Source organism: Leucoraja erinacea, chromosome 18 (assembly GCF_028641065.1).
Source record: "Leucoraja erinacea ecotype New England chromosome 18, Leri_hhj_1, whole genome shotgun sequence".
Lineage (NCBI taxonomy): Eukaryota > Metazoa > Chordata > Chondrichthyes > Rajiformes > Rajidae > Leucoraja > Leucoraja erinaceus.
In genome coordinates, this window is record NC_073394.1 from 1,283,122 (window position 1) to 1,300,213 (window position 17,092).

The 17,092-nt window shown below is 40.5% G+C and overlaps 1 protein-coding gene across 3 annotated transcripts in view; it reads right to left on the reverse strand.

Annotated features, from left to right (window-relative positions):
• ext2 (exostosin glycosyltransferase 2) overlaps positions 1-17,092 on the reverse strand; it is a 169,169-nt gene that overhangs the window by 65,550 nt on the left and 86,527 nt on the right. For all 3 annotated transcript variants that reach the window (XM_055649128.1, XM_055649129.1, XM_055649130.1), the window contains exons 3-5: positions 15,717-15,806; positions 4,918-5,034; positions 3,399-3,594 (exon numbers count right to left, since the gene is read on the reverse strand). In XM_055649128.1, coding sequence (XP_055505103.1) covers positions 3,399-3,594; positions 4,918-5,034; positions 15,717-15,806 — 403 coding nt within the window. The remainder of the gene's footprint in view (positions 1-3,398; positions 3,595-4,917; positions 5,035-15,716; positions 15,807-17,092) is intronic.

Consider the following 17,092-nt stretch of genomic DNA (forward strand, 5'->3'; position numbering starts at 1 on the left):
CATGCTTGGATTATTCTCCAACCAAAGTTTTTCAATTTCCTGAATCTCAGACTAAAATACTGACTTAGACACTGCAAAATGTGTTAATTTCTTTTAAATGTAACACTAATGGATGTATAAGCTTGTGATGGATGCATCCAATTTTGGAATAGCAAGATATCAAATATGTACTTTCATGAATCGTTACAGAATGATGCTCCTGCAGAGAAGGATGCAATTTTTTAAAAAACTTTAAAGTTTAATAATACACAAGGAGAAAATATTGTCTCAACAACATTATCTCATTTTAGTATGTTCTTATGTTCCAGAGCATTGTGTAGTGTAATCAAAGTGAACTCGCCAAGTTAAAGGAAAATAATGCATGTGAACAAAGTTTCATCAGAAGTTTTAAGGATCTTCTTAGATGAAAAGAAAAGGCAACTAGGCTTTGAGGGAACTCAAGAGTTCAGAGTTAGACAATTTAATGCACATCTGCTTTTGTTTTTCTATTCATTCAAGGGATCTTGACATTGCAGCAAAAAGCACTGCCATTTAGTGTCCATCTCCGATTGTCATCTTGAGATGTGGGGGTGAGCTGCCATCTTGAATTACTGAGATATCCATGCCTTGTTAGATGGAGATAATGTTCTGACCCAGCAATGAAGAAGGAATATCATGGAGCAAGCTTGATGTGACAGACAGTTGAAGAGGAAATAAAAACAGTGCTGGCCCGATGCATCAACTATCCTTTATTTTCCAAACCGTAGAGGTCACAGGTTTGGTGAGCATGGTGTCAAAGCTTTGGTGAATTGAAACAGAGTATCTCATGGATGATGTACAGCATAGCCACAAGATGCGAATGTTGGAAGTACCGATTATACAGGATAGAGGATGTAGTGTCTATGATCTATCAAACAAGTAATGAATGCTTACAGGGCATGTTTAACTGCTGCAAGCTCACATTTGGCAGTCATCATTGAGGGCTTGGCCAGCTCTTATATAGAGGAACTTCACAGCTGCATTTGGCGATAGTCATTGAAGTCCCTTGTTGGCCTCAGAGCTTCATCCAAGTGGTTTACAAAATAGAGTAGTAAATGTATATACAAATTATAATATGCTAACCAACATACTTTATCTATGAATAATCTGATGGCACGACACCTCATGAGGACCATCAGTAATACTGATCCTCCAGTGCTCCAGTCTTCAAGCACACATACATTGGTTCTGGTGCCCATATGCTGAAGCAGCTCTGTGATGGAGAAGTCTGCGATATTGGCGGAAAGATACTAATCCTTGCCCAGAAATTGGATCCATTTGTGCTTTTTGTTTTAAATACATAAATCCACGGATAAGAAAACATGCCCCTTTTGAAGTCTGTGAACTGCTGCCTCGGCCAAGGCCACCCATTGGAAAATTGGATCTGATGCTTCTCGTCACAACTGACACCGGCAATCTTGCCTGTTCTCATTTGCTGTTTTATTTGCCTCACATGATGATGTTATCCATCTGGTTAGCACATTTTAACTTCTTGTGTTCAAAATGTTGTTGAAAAGGTTGCCACTTCAGTAATTTATGGAAGGGGTACACAGGGAAATAGTGAATCTTGTATAACTTGGAGTAAGATTGCTGTCTATCATGGTAATTGGACATTATCATTCACCATCTCACCACAGCTCTTTTTCATTCCATTAAAACTGCCATTCATCCAAGACATGGGTAGGAAGGAACTGCAGATGCTGGTTTACACCGAAGATCGACACAAAAAACTGGAATAACTCAGCGGATCAGGCAGGCAGCATCTCTGGATGGAAGGAATTGAGTGGCATTTCGGGTCGAGACCCTTCTTCAGACTGCCAAGACATAGGATGGGACAGCAGCCCCCGGCACTTAGGTTTTCTCCAAGATCTTCAGTTTCCTCCCCCACACTCCAAATATGTACAGGTTTGTAGGTTAATTGGGTTGGTATGGTTGTAAAATTGTCCCTATATGTAGTGTTAGAGTGCAGGAATCGCTGGCCGATGCGGACCCAATGGGCCGAAGGGCCTGTTTCTCTAAACTAAATTAAAGTACAATTGTTGATGTTTTGAATGAAAAAACAAGTACTGGAATTGTGCATATCCAAGATCTGGAAAGTTGTGAAGATGTAATCCATTCCATTCTCCATACATTTCGCAGCCACTCTTTTTGCTCATCTCTTGTAAACAGGCAAACAATCACCTGGACAAAAGCTGAAGAGCAGATGTGGAATAGTTCTGCACCAATGAGGTCAACGTACAATTTGCACTCAAGTCTCTGAAGTGGAGCTGAAGCAAAGTTTTGATTTGAAAGCTGTGGTGCTGCCAATGAGGCATGGAATTGCCACCAATTGCACAGATTTGAAGCAGAATTAAAGACTCATGGCGCACTGGTGGTGAAATCTTGTTTTATTTGCTCTTTAGCAGTCAGCTTTGTCTTTTGTTCACAAACCTGCTCACGCCAGATTCTAACCTTTGTTCTGCACACAAATTGCCATCTAAACATCCCCACATTTCCCCCGGAATCAACTCCCTCTGCTGCCATTGCTGGATGAGTTCACCTCCTACAATGGGAGATATGCCACCGTCTGCATATTACAATGCTAGCAATGTATATTTTGTCAAGTCACAGTGAAATTCTTTGCTTGCATACTGCTGCAAGGTATGCAAATAGTCGCCCGTAAAGGGCGCTTAAACTTCCAAATTGCCCCCCCCCCCCATGCATGCATGGGGGTCACAAGGTGGACTAAACGGCACCTCCACTCTCCCGTCTTCAGCAATTAGGAAAGAGGTTATTGGTTTGGAGATACAGCATGGAAGCAGGCCCTTCAGCCCAACAGGTCCACGCTGACCTTCGATCACCCATTCATACTGGTCACAAGTTACCCCTCTTTTGCATCTACTTCCTATACATTAGGGGCAACTTTTGGGACACGGGAGGAAAGCCGAGCACCCGAATGAAACCCATGCTGTCGCAGGAAGGAAATGCCGACTCCACTCAGAGACCACAGGAGGTCAGGATCAAGCCCAGGTCTCTGGCGATATGAGGCGGAAGCTCTACCAGTGGCGTCACTGTGCCGCCCACTCTCCCCCCTTCATGTACAAAGTTCCAGATACTTGATTCACATACTGCAAGTTCCCAGGCCAGTGCGACTCAGTGAGACTCGGGCGGTGCCAATATTTGCCTGCTTAAAAAAGGCCAGAAGGACGTCAAAATGCATCAAGTGGGAAGTTGCACCAGCTGGTACAAATGTGCCTGTAACTCCCCTCTCCCCCTCATGGTCCCACAGACACAGTTCAACAAAGTTAATGAGTCTAGGTAGAATATTTTTGCAGTAGTATCTGGAGAAATAACAACCATCTCAAAACTACGACTGAAATTTAAAGACTCATCAAACATACCTGCAGAATCTGTGGATAGTCGAAGACCTGATTTTTGTGGCATCGCTTCCATGTGGAAGAAACACCATCTGACAAATTGGTGCATTTGTCTAGGATCAGCAGCGCATCCTTGTGTTCTGTCTCTATTGTCTCCAGTTCAGAACGGTATTCCGAATGGATAGCAGTTTGTGCCGACAAGATAAAATACATCCGGTAACTGAAAGACATTTAAAAAAATATACGATCTCAGTGTCAACATTAAAAAAAAATGGTGTTGCAAGTATTTCCAGCCCACAATATCCCAGTGAAGTTGACTTTACCTCAATTCACCTGTAAATGTTTTAAAGCAGCTAGTTGATGCATCTTCCCAACAAAAAAAATTACATGCAACTGCCCTCAGTAATCAAACACTTACCTTGTCTTAAAGAACATAGCTGCCAATTCACAATGGGAGGCCACAAGAGATTTGCTTTAAAAATTGACAATGCAAATTTCTACTATGAACCTTTGTAAAATGCTTCTTCATTCATTGACACTTTAAGGTCAAACTTAGCCACTGGATGTGGGGACATTCTCGTTTTGTACCCTAGCAACTGCGCACGGGAAGACAGTAAAGAATCGTGCAGGAAGGAACTGCAGATGCTGGTTTAAACCAAAGATAGAAACGATGTTGGGTTGGGTCTGAAGAAGGGTCTCGACCAAAAACGTCACCCATTCCTTCTCTCCAGAGATGCTGCCTGTCCCGCTGAGTTACTCCAGCATTTTGTGTCTATTTACAGTACATTCATGCCCTTCTCATCCCATGATCGAGAGAAACTGAAAAGTCGATGGCTCATTCATGATTTATAAGCCATTCAAACAAATGCAGCTGCGGTTTCTGCATGTTGGGACAAACGGCAACCTATTAGGTCGTTTCCTCCCACATCCCAAAGACGTGGGCGTTTGTAGGTTAATTGGCCCTTTGTAAATTGCCTTGAGTAGCAGGAAGTGAGAAAGTAAGATTAGGACGAGCCAGTGTGAATGGGAGATCGATAGTCAGCGTGGACTCGGTGGGCTACAGCGTCTGTTTCCATGCTATACAGTATATTTAAACAATCGCTAAACTAAACTACTGTTAGCCGATTTTAAATGACAGCAACAGAAAGGTAAAACTCAAGGAACTGACTTTCAATAATCTAAGGTCTTCAGAAATCAATGCAAACCGAATAATGGGAGGTTGTTTCACAGATCTTCGTTGCAAGCTGGTACCAATTTCACTAACATTTAGTTTTATTCTTTTTCAAATACATGCTAAGTGGATTGTAACTTTGGAATGTTCTCTTCACCAAAGCCAAATTTGCTTTATAGTGAAGGAGGAAGAGTTTCACTTCTTTATACTTTAAATATAATTTAGAAGGAGAACGTACATTTTAAACTTGCAGCAAAACAAACACAGATGGATGAGAAAACTGTCCAACAAAATTAGAATCCTGTATCCAACACTGACAAATAATGGATGAACATCTATTTTACAGCTAGCAATGTCCTTGTTTGTTCTTACCCTGGAATCTTCTCGGGTAGATTGGCTTCTGTCAACATTGGACTAAAAACTGGAATACTAACGTCATAACCTTGTCGATACGTCCATGTGGAAAATCCCCCACCTGCAAGGAGCGCTCTAGGAATAAACAAACAAAATTATAAAACTTACACAATAATGAAAGACATAGATAGAGTGGATGTGGAAAGGATGTTTCCACTGGTGGGAGAGTCTTGGACCAGAGGTCATAGCCTCAGATTTAAAGGGGCGCTCTTTTAGAAAGGAGACGAGGAGGAACTTCTTTAGTCAGAGGGTAGTTAATCTGTGGAACTCGTTGACACAGAAGGCCGTGGAGGCCAAGAGTGCATTTACGATCCTTGGATAATCAGCAGCTAATGAGTTAATTTTGTTCTAGATAGTTATTAGAAGCAAAAGTAAGTAATTCCAAAATAAGCTGTTTATATGTAGATTATCAAGAGGTTTTATGACAGTGGTCCAGCAAGGAGTAGCCTCGCTTCACACACAACACAACTTACTGCTGGAGACATCAATAGCAATAGCAGCAACTGTAGACAGACTGCATATTGTTTCCTCCCGGCACCTTGTCTCTTGAGGGCATTGACTCATGGAGGAAGAATGAAAGCTCGAAACCTCCTGGTAAATCGGCTGATTTGTGGTTTTTCCATGTTCATGCTTAATTGTGGTTTTAATTCTGCACTGATCTTGTGATATAATATTGTGCTGTCTTTAATAATGGAAAGCTGTGACTGGTTGCAGTCATTTTTCTTTAAATCTCAAAGCTTCTGAAGCATTTTAGAGCCAATTTGTTTTCCTTTTAAGAGAATCCAACTACTCTATTACTCAGCAGATGAGAAATTGAATTAAATTGCAAGTGCCATTGCTTGACTTTTCACCCATTTAATAGGTATTGTGGTTATTATACACTAAAGTTATTCCTTTTATGTCCATCTGAAGATGCACACATACTTAAGAAAGAAAATTATTAACAGATGCAGTGCGGTGGAAAATGTCTTACAGACCTGTTTTATGATGTATGAATACACATTGAAAAATGCCATGACTTCTGAGAAGTTAAAAGGTGTACATACTGCATAGTAAAACTCTTGTTTTGAAGAGCATCAAGTTTTTTTTTGTTTATGCCAAAGGGAAAATAATGAAAGGAGAATCTTGTGAACTTGAGGAATAGACCAGACCGACAAATACTTCTGACAAAGCAATAGTGCCATTTACCACAGACAACCTGGCAAATGTGCACTCAATTCCACATCATGACTTTGGAAAATTAATTTAAAAAAAAGACATGCTTAGAACATTTCACAACCTCTTATGGTAGGTCAACACGATCATAAGGTCAATTATTCCACAACTGAAACTAACAAGAGCATAATCATATGATCACCTTTTCTTGATCTTGTCATTTTCAATTACATGATGACTAAGTACATGTTCGACAGGAAAAGATCTGCAGAGCTTATGGTCAAAATAACATTGGATTGTCAGACATCAAAACATATCGTACATTTCAATAGGGGTGCAATATTAAAAAAGGAAATGCCTAGTTACAGATCAAATAACTCCTATGGAGTGGCTGTGAAGTGCGCATGATGTCACTGAGTTGTGAACGTCTCGGCATTAGCTGATGTTTATTACTGATGGGAGTAGAGAACATTTCATATTTTATAGAATTTTATCCAGAGATGCTGCCTGTCCCGCTGAGTCACTCCAGCATTTTGTGTATACCTTCGATCTGCAGTTCTTTCCTAAACAGACCAAGCAACCGTCTAATTGATTGAGGGACTGACCAAAAAAACTACAATAACCTAAAAGGAAGTGCAAATCCGAATGGATGAACTCCATTTTAAATCAGGTACAGAAAAACAAGGAGAACACTCAATGGATGTCTCAAATAATGTTCTCAATATCTTCAAACACAATTAGTTAACAACATATAGAGACCACGGATCATAAAAGATGTACAGCACAGAAATGGGCCATTCTGCTCACCATATCTGTGGTGAATACATGAACTGAACACAGTTGTAAAAGTATCAAGAAGAAAAACAGACTGTGCCTAATGAATAAGATTCAGTTTCAATGCCCTTCAAATACTTCCACCTGAGAGAGCAGCCGTGGCAGCAGCAGCAGCAGGAGGCACGGCAGGGGCAGCAGCGGCAGGAGGCACGGCAGGAGGCACGGCCTGCACGCTTCTTTAAATCAATATCAAGTGAAGCTGTTTGGAAAGTTGGCTAAAAGGATGAGCATTACAGTGTGGAGTACTTGGTGCAAATAATTTGTTTACTGCTTTTTATTGACCGAGTATGCTAAACATCTAATATTATATGATGTTTTAGCTGTTGGCTTATTATTATCACATGTACCGAGGTACAGTGAAACACTTTGCTTTGCTGCCTGCCCAAACAGATCAGATAATACTGTACATAAATACAATCAAGTCAAACTCAAGTACATCAGGTAGAAAAGAGATTTGGACTAACCATTTACAAACTCGTGCTTTATCTTCAATAATCTGACATCAGAGTACGGTTGCCTGAGCATATGTTTATTTAGGAGCCTAAAGATGGCCTGCACACTGCTTCATAATTTATCAATTACAAATCAAAAGGAATTTGGGAACGTACAATTAGTAAGATTGCAGCCAACACAAAATTGGTGCAGAGTCAGAATGTTTTCCCAAGGTAGGGGAATCTCCAACTAGAGAATACAGGTTAAAGGTGAGAGAAAAGAAACAGAAAGTAGATCTGAGGGACGAGTTTTCCCCCACACACAGGGTGGTGAATGTCTACCAATGCAGGCAAGAGGAAAATGACTGCCAGACATTTATAAGGCATTTGGCAGAGACACAGATAGAGTAAAGTGATACAGGCTCGATGCAGGGGAATGGGATTAGTGTGTACAGGCATCACTGTATGGATGAGGTGGTCCATAAGGGACCAATTCTCTGCTGTACCTCTCCATGATTCCATGACTCAGAATTTCTGGCCATCCTTCAATCAAATGGCAATAAAGTCAATCCCAGCCACGCGTAGTTGTTAACGTGAGACAAGGCGAGCAAAGGAATTAAATCCAGAATTGAATTTACCAGCCTATATTTGGAATGGCACATTTAACAACAAGGACACTAGTGAAGCTAATTCATTTGATCTGACTAATTTTATCAGATTTTAAAAAATGACACCACTGTGCATTTTCTTGGATGATGCATTCATACTTTATGCCTTCAAAGTGGAAAATTTTAAGCAATGAAACTGCCAGGAAAAAGGAAGCAGTAATTTAGCCTGAGGCTTGTATTCCAATATCCCATGCCAGAATGTAACTGGCCGCTTGATAGCTCTCTGCCCAAAGGCTTTTGAAATATTCCTAAATTATGCAAATTGTTTTTAATATTTTTTATATAGTTGATCATCAAATAGATACACAAACAATATGTTCAGGTTTATTATTGTCACATGTACAGAGGTACTGTGGAAAAAAAGCTGTGTTTTGCATGATATCCAATCAAATCTGCTAATTCTACACTAAATACAATTAATTAGTCAAAAAACACAAGTACCACAGATGGAGCAAAGGGGATGATGCAGAATACAGAAAGCATCAGACCTCAAGGCCAAAGAGAAGAATTGGCCCATCGAGCCAAGTCCACTGATGAGTTAGATATAGCTCTTAGTGCTAACGGAATCAAGGGATATGGGGCAAAAGCAGGAACGGGGTACTGATTGTGGATGATCACCCATGATCATATTGAATGGCGATGCTGGCGCAAAGGGCTGAATGGCCTACTCCTGCACCTATGGTCTATGTTTCTAGACACAAAATGCTGGAGTAACTCAGTGTTGCAGGCAGCATCTCTGGAGAGAAGGAATAGGTGACGTTTTGGATCGAGACCCTTCTTCAGTCGACCCCGCCATTCAATCATGGCACATCCATTTTCCCCTCACCTTTGACACGCATACAAAGACCTATCTATCTCAGTTTTAACACCCAATGACACGGCCTCCACAGCCATCTGTATAATGAATCCCACAGATCCACCACTCTCCAACTAGAGATTCCTCCTCATCGTAGCGCATCAGTTCCATGGACAAGACCCAATATGCACCATGGGTTATAGAGGTTATAGAGTCAGTCAGCATAGAAACAGGTCCTTTGGCCCAATGATAGCTGGATGCCAGATGCATTTGCATCAAACTTCCAGATCATCTCCAACATCCATGTACCAATACAAAGCACAGAAGTCAGAGTTGGCTGTGCCACAACCATGAGATAACCAATGGTCTCCTGTAGAAATGCCAGCCACATTTTCCCCAATACGAATCAGATACTAAATATAATGTCTCAGAACTGCAAGATTGGGCAAACCAAACGGAACACAACTTTTTATATAAAACTATCCCAGATACATGAATTAAGCTGTACCTCACACATTCTTATTATTCTTTTCATATATTTAGCAATAAAAACTATTTTGCTAGGCAGAAGCAATAAGAACAAAGCATGTTGTTCACATATTGTCTTGGGCAAGATCAAATCATTCTCTACCAATATAATAATATCTCCTCTGGATGACAACTGACACGAGTTTGAGAAGTCTCCAAGTAGTTGCTTAAAAAGAACACGGTAACACAATCCTTCCTACAAGATAACATTGATCAAATAGTCATGTCCTCTAGAGTCATGGCTGCAATGACAAGAGAACAATGACCACAAGCAAAATCTGCATAAGCCTTTCTCTCGCAATCTTACTCACAAGTTAAAAGTGTAGAAATACTTTTAATTCACCAGACTGTTACCTTTCTTTACAAAAGCTGCCAGTGAAATCGGACATTTTTGATCAGTTCCAGGCAAATAGGAAATTTAGAATTATGACCATGCGAGGCAAAAGCGATTAGTATCCACAATGTCAGTCATGCAGAACAGCACCAGAGTAATCAACTCCAGGAGTCCATCGCAGATGAACATTTCCATTTCAAAGTCTTCCTATCACTGGATAATCTCCATCAAGAACCAGCCAATGAGAACTCTATAATCGGGGATCTATTCCAGGATGAACCTGCGTGTCACACAACACGTCTCCAATGTTTTTTTGCTTACTTGGTAAGATCATGAAGAGGGGAACAAAATAATTAAAGCTAAACCTTACTCTGGCAAATGCAACCTCAACTTTAATCAGAATTGTAGCTTTTACCAGACTTTAAAAAAAGTTAATCTGGTGGCAGTAATATTTAAAAGCCACGGAAAGAAACTGTTCGCAGTTTGCGGGCAAGGGTAGAATTAATCAAACTTTGTACTTAATGCAAAATACGAGGCAGATTTACAAGAAGAGTGGAGGGGTAGGTATCAAAGGGTGACCACTTGCCAGCCTTATTCCCTGGCAGCGCTCTGATGTTGGCCTCCATTCCGCAGATTCAATTTCAAAAAATAATTCAACTCATCATTCTCAAATGCAAAAAATAGCAAGATTGGGTATTTGATATACTGCAGACTTGCGTCTGGTAACATTAAAAAAAATGTTTTTTGTGGCATGGTGAAAATGTCATCTAATATTCAAACTGAATTTTGAAAGAAACCACATGTAACATTTTTTGATGATTGGAAAACATGACAAAGTAATCCTTTTTACAGTCCTGGAATATAATACATTTACAATAGTGCATCAAGGTCTTATTAAAAAGTACAAGTTTACTCTAATAAAACCGCTATTAAAATGCCCAATGACATGGCTCTAATGATTATGAAGACTTATACGATGAGAAAGAACACGAATAACCTACAACAATAAACAGCGTTCTGTAGCCACTCTGCAAATCCAGGCGTAAAATCTCAGCTGGATACAAAAGATCTATGACACAGATTCGTAAAATTGGGTTTGGCTGAAGCTTTCCCCACATCCCCGACCTTGTAACAGACGATTTCTGATACCTCTTTCACAGATCAGACATGCAATCCGTTCAAAATAGCCACTCTTCAGAAAGCTTCAATGATCATGGGAAGTGTGGCAACTTAGTGTACAAAAACAACCACTGTATTCACAACATTATTACAAGGAGCACCCTAGCTGAGTGCTTGCCACATAGAATCTCTGCACGTAGCTGGCATAGACAGGATAAACAGTCAGAACCTTTTATCCCCAGGGTGGAAATGCCAAAGGTTAGAGAGCATAGCTTTAAGGTGAGGGGTAAAGTTTAGGATGAGTGGGGTAAGTTTTTTTTGTTTTTTTTTTAAAACACAGAGGGTGGCGAATGCCTGGACCACACTGCAGTGGGTGGAGGTGGAGGCAGATACAATAGTGGCATTTAGATACATACATGAATAGGTAGAGTAGACAAAAATGCTGGAGAAACTCAGCGGGTGCAGCATCTATGGAGCAAAGGAAATAGGCAACGTTTCGGGCCGAAACCCTTCTTCAGACTGATGGGGAATGGATACGAATTATGTGCAGGCAGATCAGATTTGGTCCTGCTATAATGTTTAGAAGAATTGCAGACCGAAGGCCAAAAGTGACATTAAATATATAAAAAATAGAATATAGGCGGCATAGAAGGCAGGATAGAAGGCAGGATAGAAGGCAGGATAGAAGGCAGGATAGAAGAGCATAGGAGGCAGGCAGAGGAGGCAGCAGAGGAGGCAGCAGAGGGCAGCATAGGAGGCGGCATAGGAGGCAGTATAGGAGGCAGTATAGGAGGCAGTATAGGAGGCAGTATAGGCGGCAGTATAGGAGGCAGTATAGGAGGCAGTATATGAGGCAGTATATGAGGCAGGCAGTATATGAGGCAGTATATGAGGCAGTATATGAGGCAGTATAGACAGTATAGACAGTATAGACAGTATAGAACAGAAATCACCGACTTCCTGCTTTTACACAAAATGTACTGCTCAAATCAACGAAACCTGGCAAACTGATGAGAACCTGTTATTTGCAACTAATCCCAATATATACCCTTAAAATATTATGCTATTGCTTGATTTACAATTTAATTTTAAAACAGTGTTAAGTTTTATTTACTTGTTCATATACCAACCAAATGGACTGTAATTCCATCACAACGTTCTGAATTTCAATGCACTTTAATTTTTGATAAAGGTTTTGCTATTTTACTGCAGTTTTCAATTTGATGTTGTGTAGAATGCCCAGAATATTAGAGGCTGTGTTTTTGGTTTGTCAGATAATTCTTTGCAGAGTTGAAAGTGCAGCCAGCTTGATGACAGTTGTTGGATGTCTGGGACCCACAATAAACAGATGCCTGACAGCAGATGATAACAGAGAAGGGCATCCAAAACCACTGATGCCGTTAGATCTTGGTGCTCAGCTATGTGAGCAGCGACAGGTCCCACCACATCACGATAACCTTTTACGTGCCCGTCTTAAAGTATTATTGATAAAGTTACTTTCACTTTGGCATCCAACTTGCACTTTCAAGTGTGGATCAACAGCATTTATTAGAAGCTCCAGAGAAGAATGTGCATAAATTAACTTAATGTGTGATGAGGAGGAAATTCAGAAGGATAATAACAGCGGAAAAACAAGCAGAGTAATTAATACATTTAAATTTCTCATTTAAATGTTGCCTGGATTTCAATGCTTCTAGTTTCATTTAAGTCACTACCATCAATTCTGAACTAATGAATAAAAATTAGACTGATTCCTGGGATGTCAGGACTTTCATATGAAGAAAGACTGGATAGACTCGGCTTGTACTCGCTAGAATTTAGAAGATTGAGGTGGGGATCTTATAGAAACTTACAAAATTCTTAAAGGGTTGGACAGGCTAGATGCAGAAAGATTGTTTCCGATGTTGGGGAAGTCCAGAACAAGGGGTCACAGTTTAAGGATAAGGGGGAAATCTTTAAGGACCGAGATGAGGAAAACATTTTTCACACAGAGTGGTGAATCTCTGGAATTCTCTGCCACAGAAGGTAGTTGAGGCCAGTTCGTTGGCTATATTTAAGAGGGAGTTAGATGTGGCCCTTGTGGCTAAAGGGATCAGGGGGTATGGAGAGAAGGCAGGTACAGGATACCGAGTTGGATGATCAGCCATGATCATATTGAATGGCGGTGCAGGCTCGAAGGGCCGAATGGCCTACTCCTGCACCTATTTTCTATGTTTCTAAAAAGGTTAGTCCTCTTGCATTACAAGAAATTCACTAACAATTTTTTAGAATTAACAAGCTAAAAATGTTGCTGCAAATAAAAAGTGATTACCCAATTGAGAGTTTGTCTTGAACTAAAATACATTTGAAATTAAAAATATTGTTTTGTGATTAATTAAATTGAACTATCGGTAAAACCAACAAGGGGCAAAAAATTCCGAATTGTAAGATGGTAATTTTGTCGTATGAACCCTTTAGTCACATATCTGTACCAGTTATTTAACATTATAACAAAAATAACAAAGATATTTCTCATGCCACGAACATGCTGTTTATTTAGGACATTTGGCTGTCGGCTGCTGCCCTCATGTGGAACTGAAGGGAATTACCACAAAACAATCCCCAAAATTCGATGTCAGTGATTAGTAAACAAAAGACATTTGCCATTTATTAAACCTACAAAAGCTAACAGTTTTTCTGTGAATGACTGTATGTCAACAGGAGTTCAATGCAGCATGGTTAAGAGATCTGAAGCTTGTGTGAATAGAGCAAACAATACCAACGTGGTCGCTTTAACCACACAAAAAAAAACGAATTTAAACATGAAGTTAATTTATAATATTCATCATAGAACCATCCGCAGAAAGAAAAATAAACCAAAGGACAAGATGACTATTAACAGGGATAAAAAGCACAGAATAAAATGCAAATCTCATTTAAAATATCCAAGTAAATAAATTCTGGAGATGGTAGAATGTTAGCATTCCATGGTCTACCTCACTCAAAATGAATGAAATTACTACTCCATCTACCTTTGTCCTTGTAGCTTGGATTTTATGTGATAGACCAACACAAAGTGGTGCATAATTGTGAAGTGGAAGGAAAATTATACATGGTTTTCAAATTTTTTTACAAATAAAAAACTGAAAAGTGTGGCGTGCAAAAGTATTCAGCCCCCCGGAGTCAATACTTTGTAGAACCACCTTTCGCTGCAATTACAGCTGCAAGTCTTTTGGGGTATGTCTCTACCAGCTTTGCACATCTAGAGACTGAAATTTTTGCCCATTCTTCTTTGCAAAATAGCTCAAGCTCAGTCAGATTGGATGGAGAGCGTCTGTGAACAGCAATTTTCAAGTCTTGCCAGAGATTCTCAATTGGATTTAGATCTGGACTTTGACTGTGCCATTCTAACACATGAATATGCTTTGATCTAAACCATTCCATTGTAGCTCTGGCTGTATGTTTAGGGTCGTTGTCCTGCTGGAAGGTGAACCTCCGCCCCAGTCTCAAGTCTTTTGCAGACTCCAACAGGTTTTCTTCCAAGATTGCCCTGTATTTGGCTCCATCCATCTTCCCATCAACTCTGACCAGCTTCCCTGTCCCTGCTGAAGAAAAGCATCCCCACAGCATAATGCTGCCACCACCATGTTTCACAGTGGGGATGGTGTGTTCAGGGTGATGTGCAGTGTTAGTTTTCCGCCACACATAGCGTTTGGCATTTAGGCCAAAAACTTCAATTTTGGTCTCATCTGACCAGAGCACCTTCCTCCACATGTTTGCTGTGTCCCCCACATGGCTTGTGGCAAACTGCAAACAGGACTTCTTATGGCTTTTTTTCAACAATGGCTTTCTACTTGCCACTCTTCCATAAAGGCCCGATTTATGGAGTGCACGACTAATAGTTGTCCTGTGGGCAGATTCTCCCGCCTGAGCTGTGGATCTCTGCAGTTCCTCCAGAGTTACCATGGGCCTCTTGGCTGCTTCTCTGATCAATGCTCTCCTTGCCCGGCCTGTCAGTTTAGGTGGACGGCCATGTCTTGGTAGGTTTGCAGTTGTGCCATACTCTTTCCATTTTCGGATGATGGATTGAACAGTGCTCCGTGAGATGTTCAAAGCTTGGGATATTTTTTTTATAACCTAACCCTGCTTTAAACTTCTCCATAACTTTATCCCTGACCTGTCTGGTGTGTTCCTTGGGCTTCATGATGCTGTTTGCTCACTAATGTTCTCTAACAAACCTCTGAGGCCTTCACAGAACAGCTGTATTTATACTGAGATTAGATTACACACAAGTGGACTCTATTTACTAATTAGGTGACTTTTTATTTAGGGGTATCAGAGTAAAGGGGGCTGAATACTTTTGCACTCCACACTTTTCAGTTTTTTATTTGTAAAAAAATTTGAAAACCATGTATAATTTTTCTTCCACTTCACAATTATGCGCCACTTTGTGTTGGAATATCACATAAAATCCCAATAAAATACATTTATGTTTGTGGTTGTAACGTGACAAAATGTGGAAAAGTTCAAGGGGTATGAAAACTGTTGCAAGCCACTGTATATGGTAATGTTCCATACACATCCAGCCAAACATCGCTATCGAAGATACAAGGTCCAAATCTAACATTAGAGATGGATGGATAAGTACTTTGCAATTCTGACTTTAATTCAGTTGTGTGGTTATCGGCTAACTTTATATCAATGTCAGATGTAGGCTGATGAGTAATTTATGAATTACCTCAAATTGTTGAGGAGGACAGCAACAGGGAGTTATCTAGTCTAGAAATTCCAATCATCTCCAAATGAAATAAGGGTTGTAGAGAAGTTTGTGACCAGTTTGCTTAGCCTGGAGAATGAGAAGTGCTGAGGAAGCAGGTGTAGTTTTTGTGGGATAGTTAGGCCTTCAAACCCACCTGCCACGCGGAACATCCAGTGCGGTGTTGTAATCAGGTGGACCTCCGGGAAGCATGTTAAACAGCAAGTGATTTGTCCCTCGATCCCATCTAAAAATAGTCAAATCAGACTTTTAGAATACACGAGCTATGCAACATTTTCAGTCAAATTGAACGATTTACATCAACCCTACAACTTTCATTAGAAACGTTACGAATTAATAAATAAAAGGTAAGGAGCAGTGGAGGGATTGCTGAAACACCAACTAAAGAAGATAGACCCAGAATGCTGGAGTGACTCAGCGGGACAGGCAGTATCTCTGGATAGAAAGAATGGGTGACGTTTCGGGATGAGACCTTTCTTCAGATTGAGAGTTAGGGGAGACAGCTTCACAGAGATAAGGAAGGATAAGGAGTGAAAACAAGACAAAGGGGATGTTGTTGAAGGAAAATGTAGAATAGATCATTGTTAGCTTGGGGAAGTTGCCAACGAAGCAGAGATAAAACTTAATCAGGGGGAATTCAGATTGGACGGAGAACTAGGATGGGGGAGGGATGGAAAGAGAGGGAAAGCAAAGGTTACTTGATGTTAGAGAAGTCAATATTCATACCGCTGGGGTGTAAGCTGCCAAGTGGCTAACTAGAGAGGGTTGTACCAATGCAATTCATTGGTGCCAGAACCTTATCATCTCTCAGGATACATACATGCCTGTCGAAGAAAGAAAGGTCACCCTGGTGAACAAGGTGATATCAAGGCAGCATCTGGCCACGTGTGGTACAGTTCGTCAGATAATGAACAGGCTGCTGCAAGATGGACAACATTCAGGCGTGACAAGTGGCACAGCAGAAAAAGGCAGAATCAAGGGTTGTACCATGGAAACTGTCCATTCAGCCCATCGTAATCCTGTCAGCTCCTTAACTGTTGCCACTTGCCCGCTCTCACACCATAGCCTTGCAAATATCCATTCCCGCTCCCCGAAATACTGAACCATTCCCATTTGAACAAATTAACCTCAATGCGTCCTGGAATCTATCCTCTTCCTCAATAAACATTTTCCCTTCTTTCACTTTTTGATTCTTTTGACATTCACTCTCCCTGGTTCCAACAACGAGAACCGTTTATTAATCCGCTAACTAGACGTTTTAAATTCTTATCCAATCTGCTTGCAGCCTCCAGTCTATTCACATTACCAGTCTCACCTCCCAGGAATCATTCTCGTCATTCTCCTCTGCATTTTCCTCCAAGATCTTTACTACTTCCTGTGCCAAAAACTGGACATAATGCTGAGCCAATGCATTCACTTAATCATGACTTGTTTGCCTCCATTTAAAAACTACAAAAACATTTTAAACCACATCCCCAACCTGCCATTTTCAACAATTTACAACATACATCC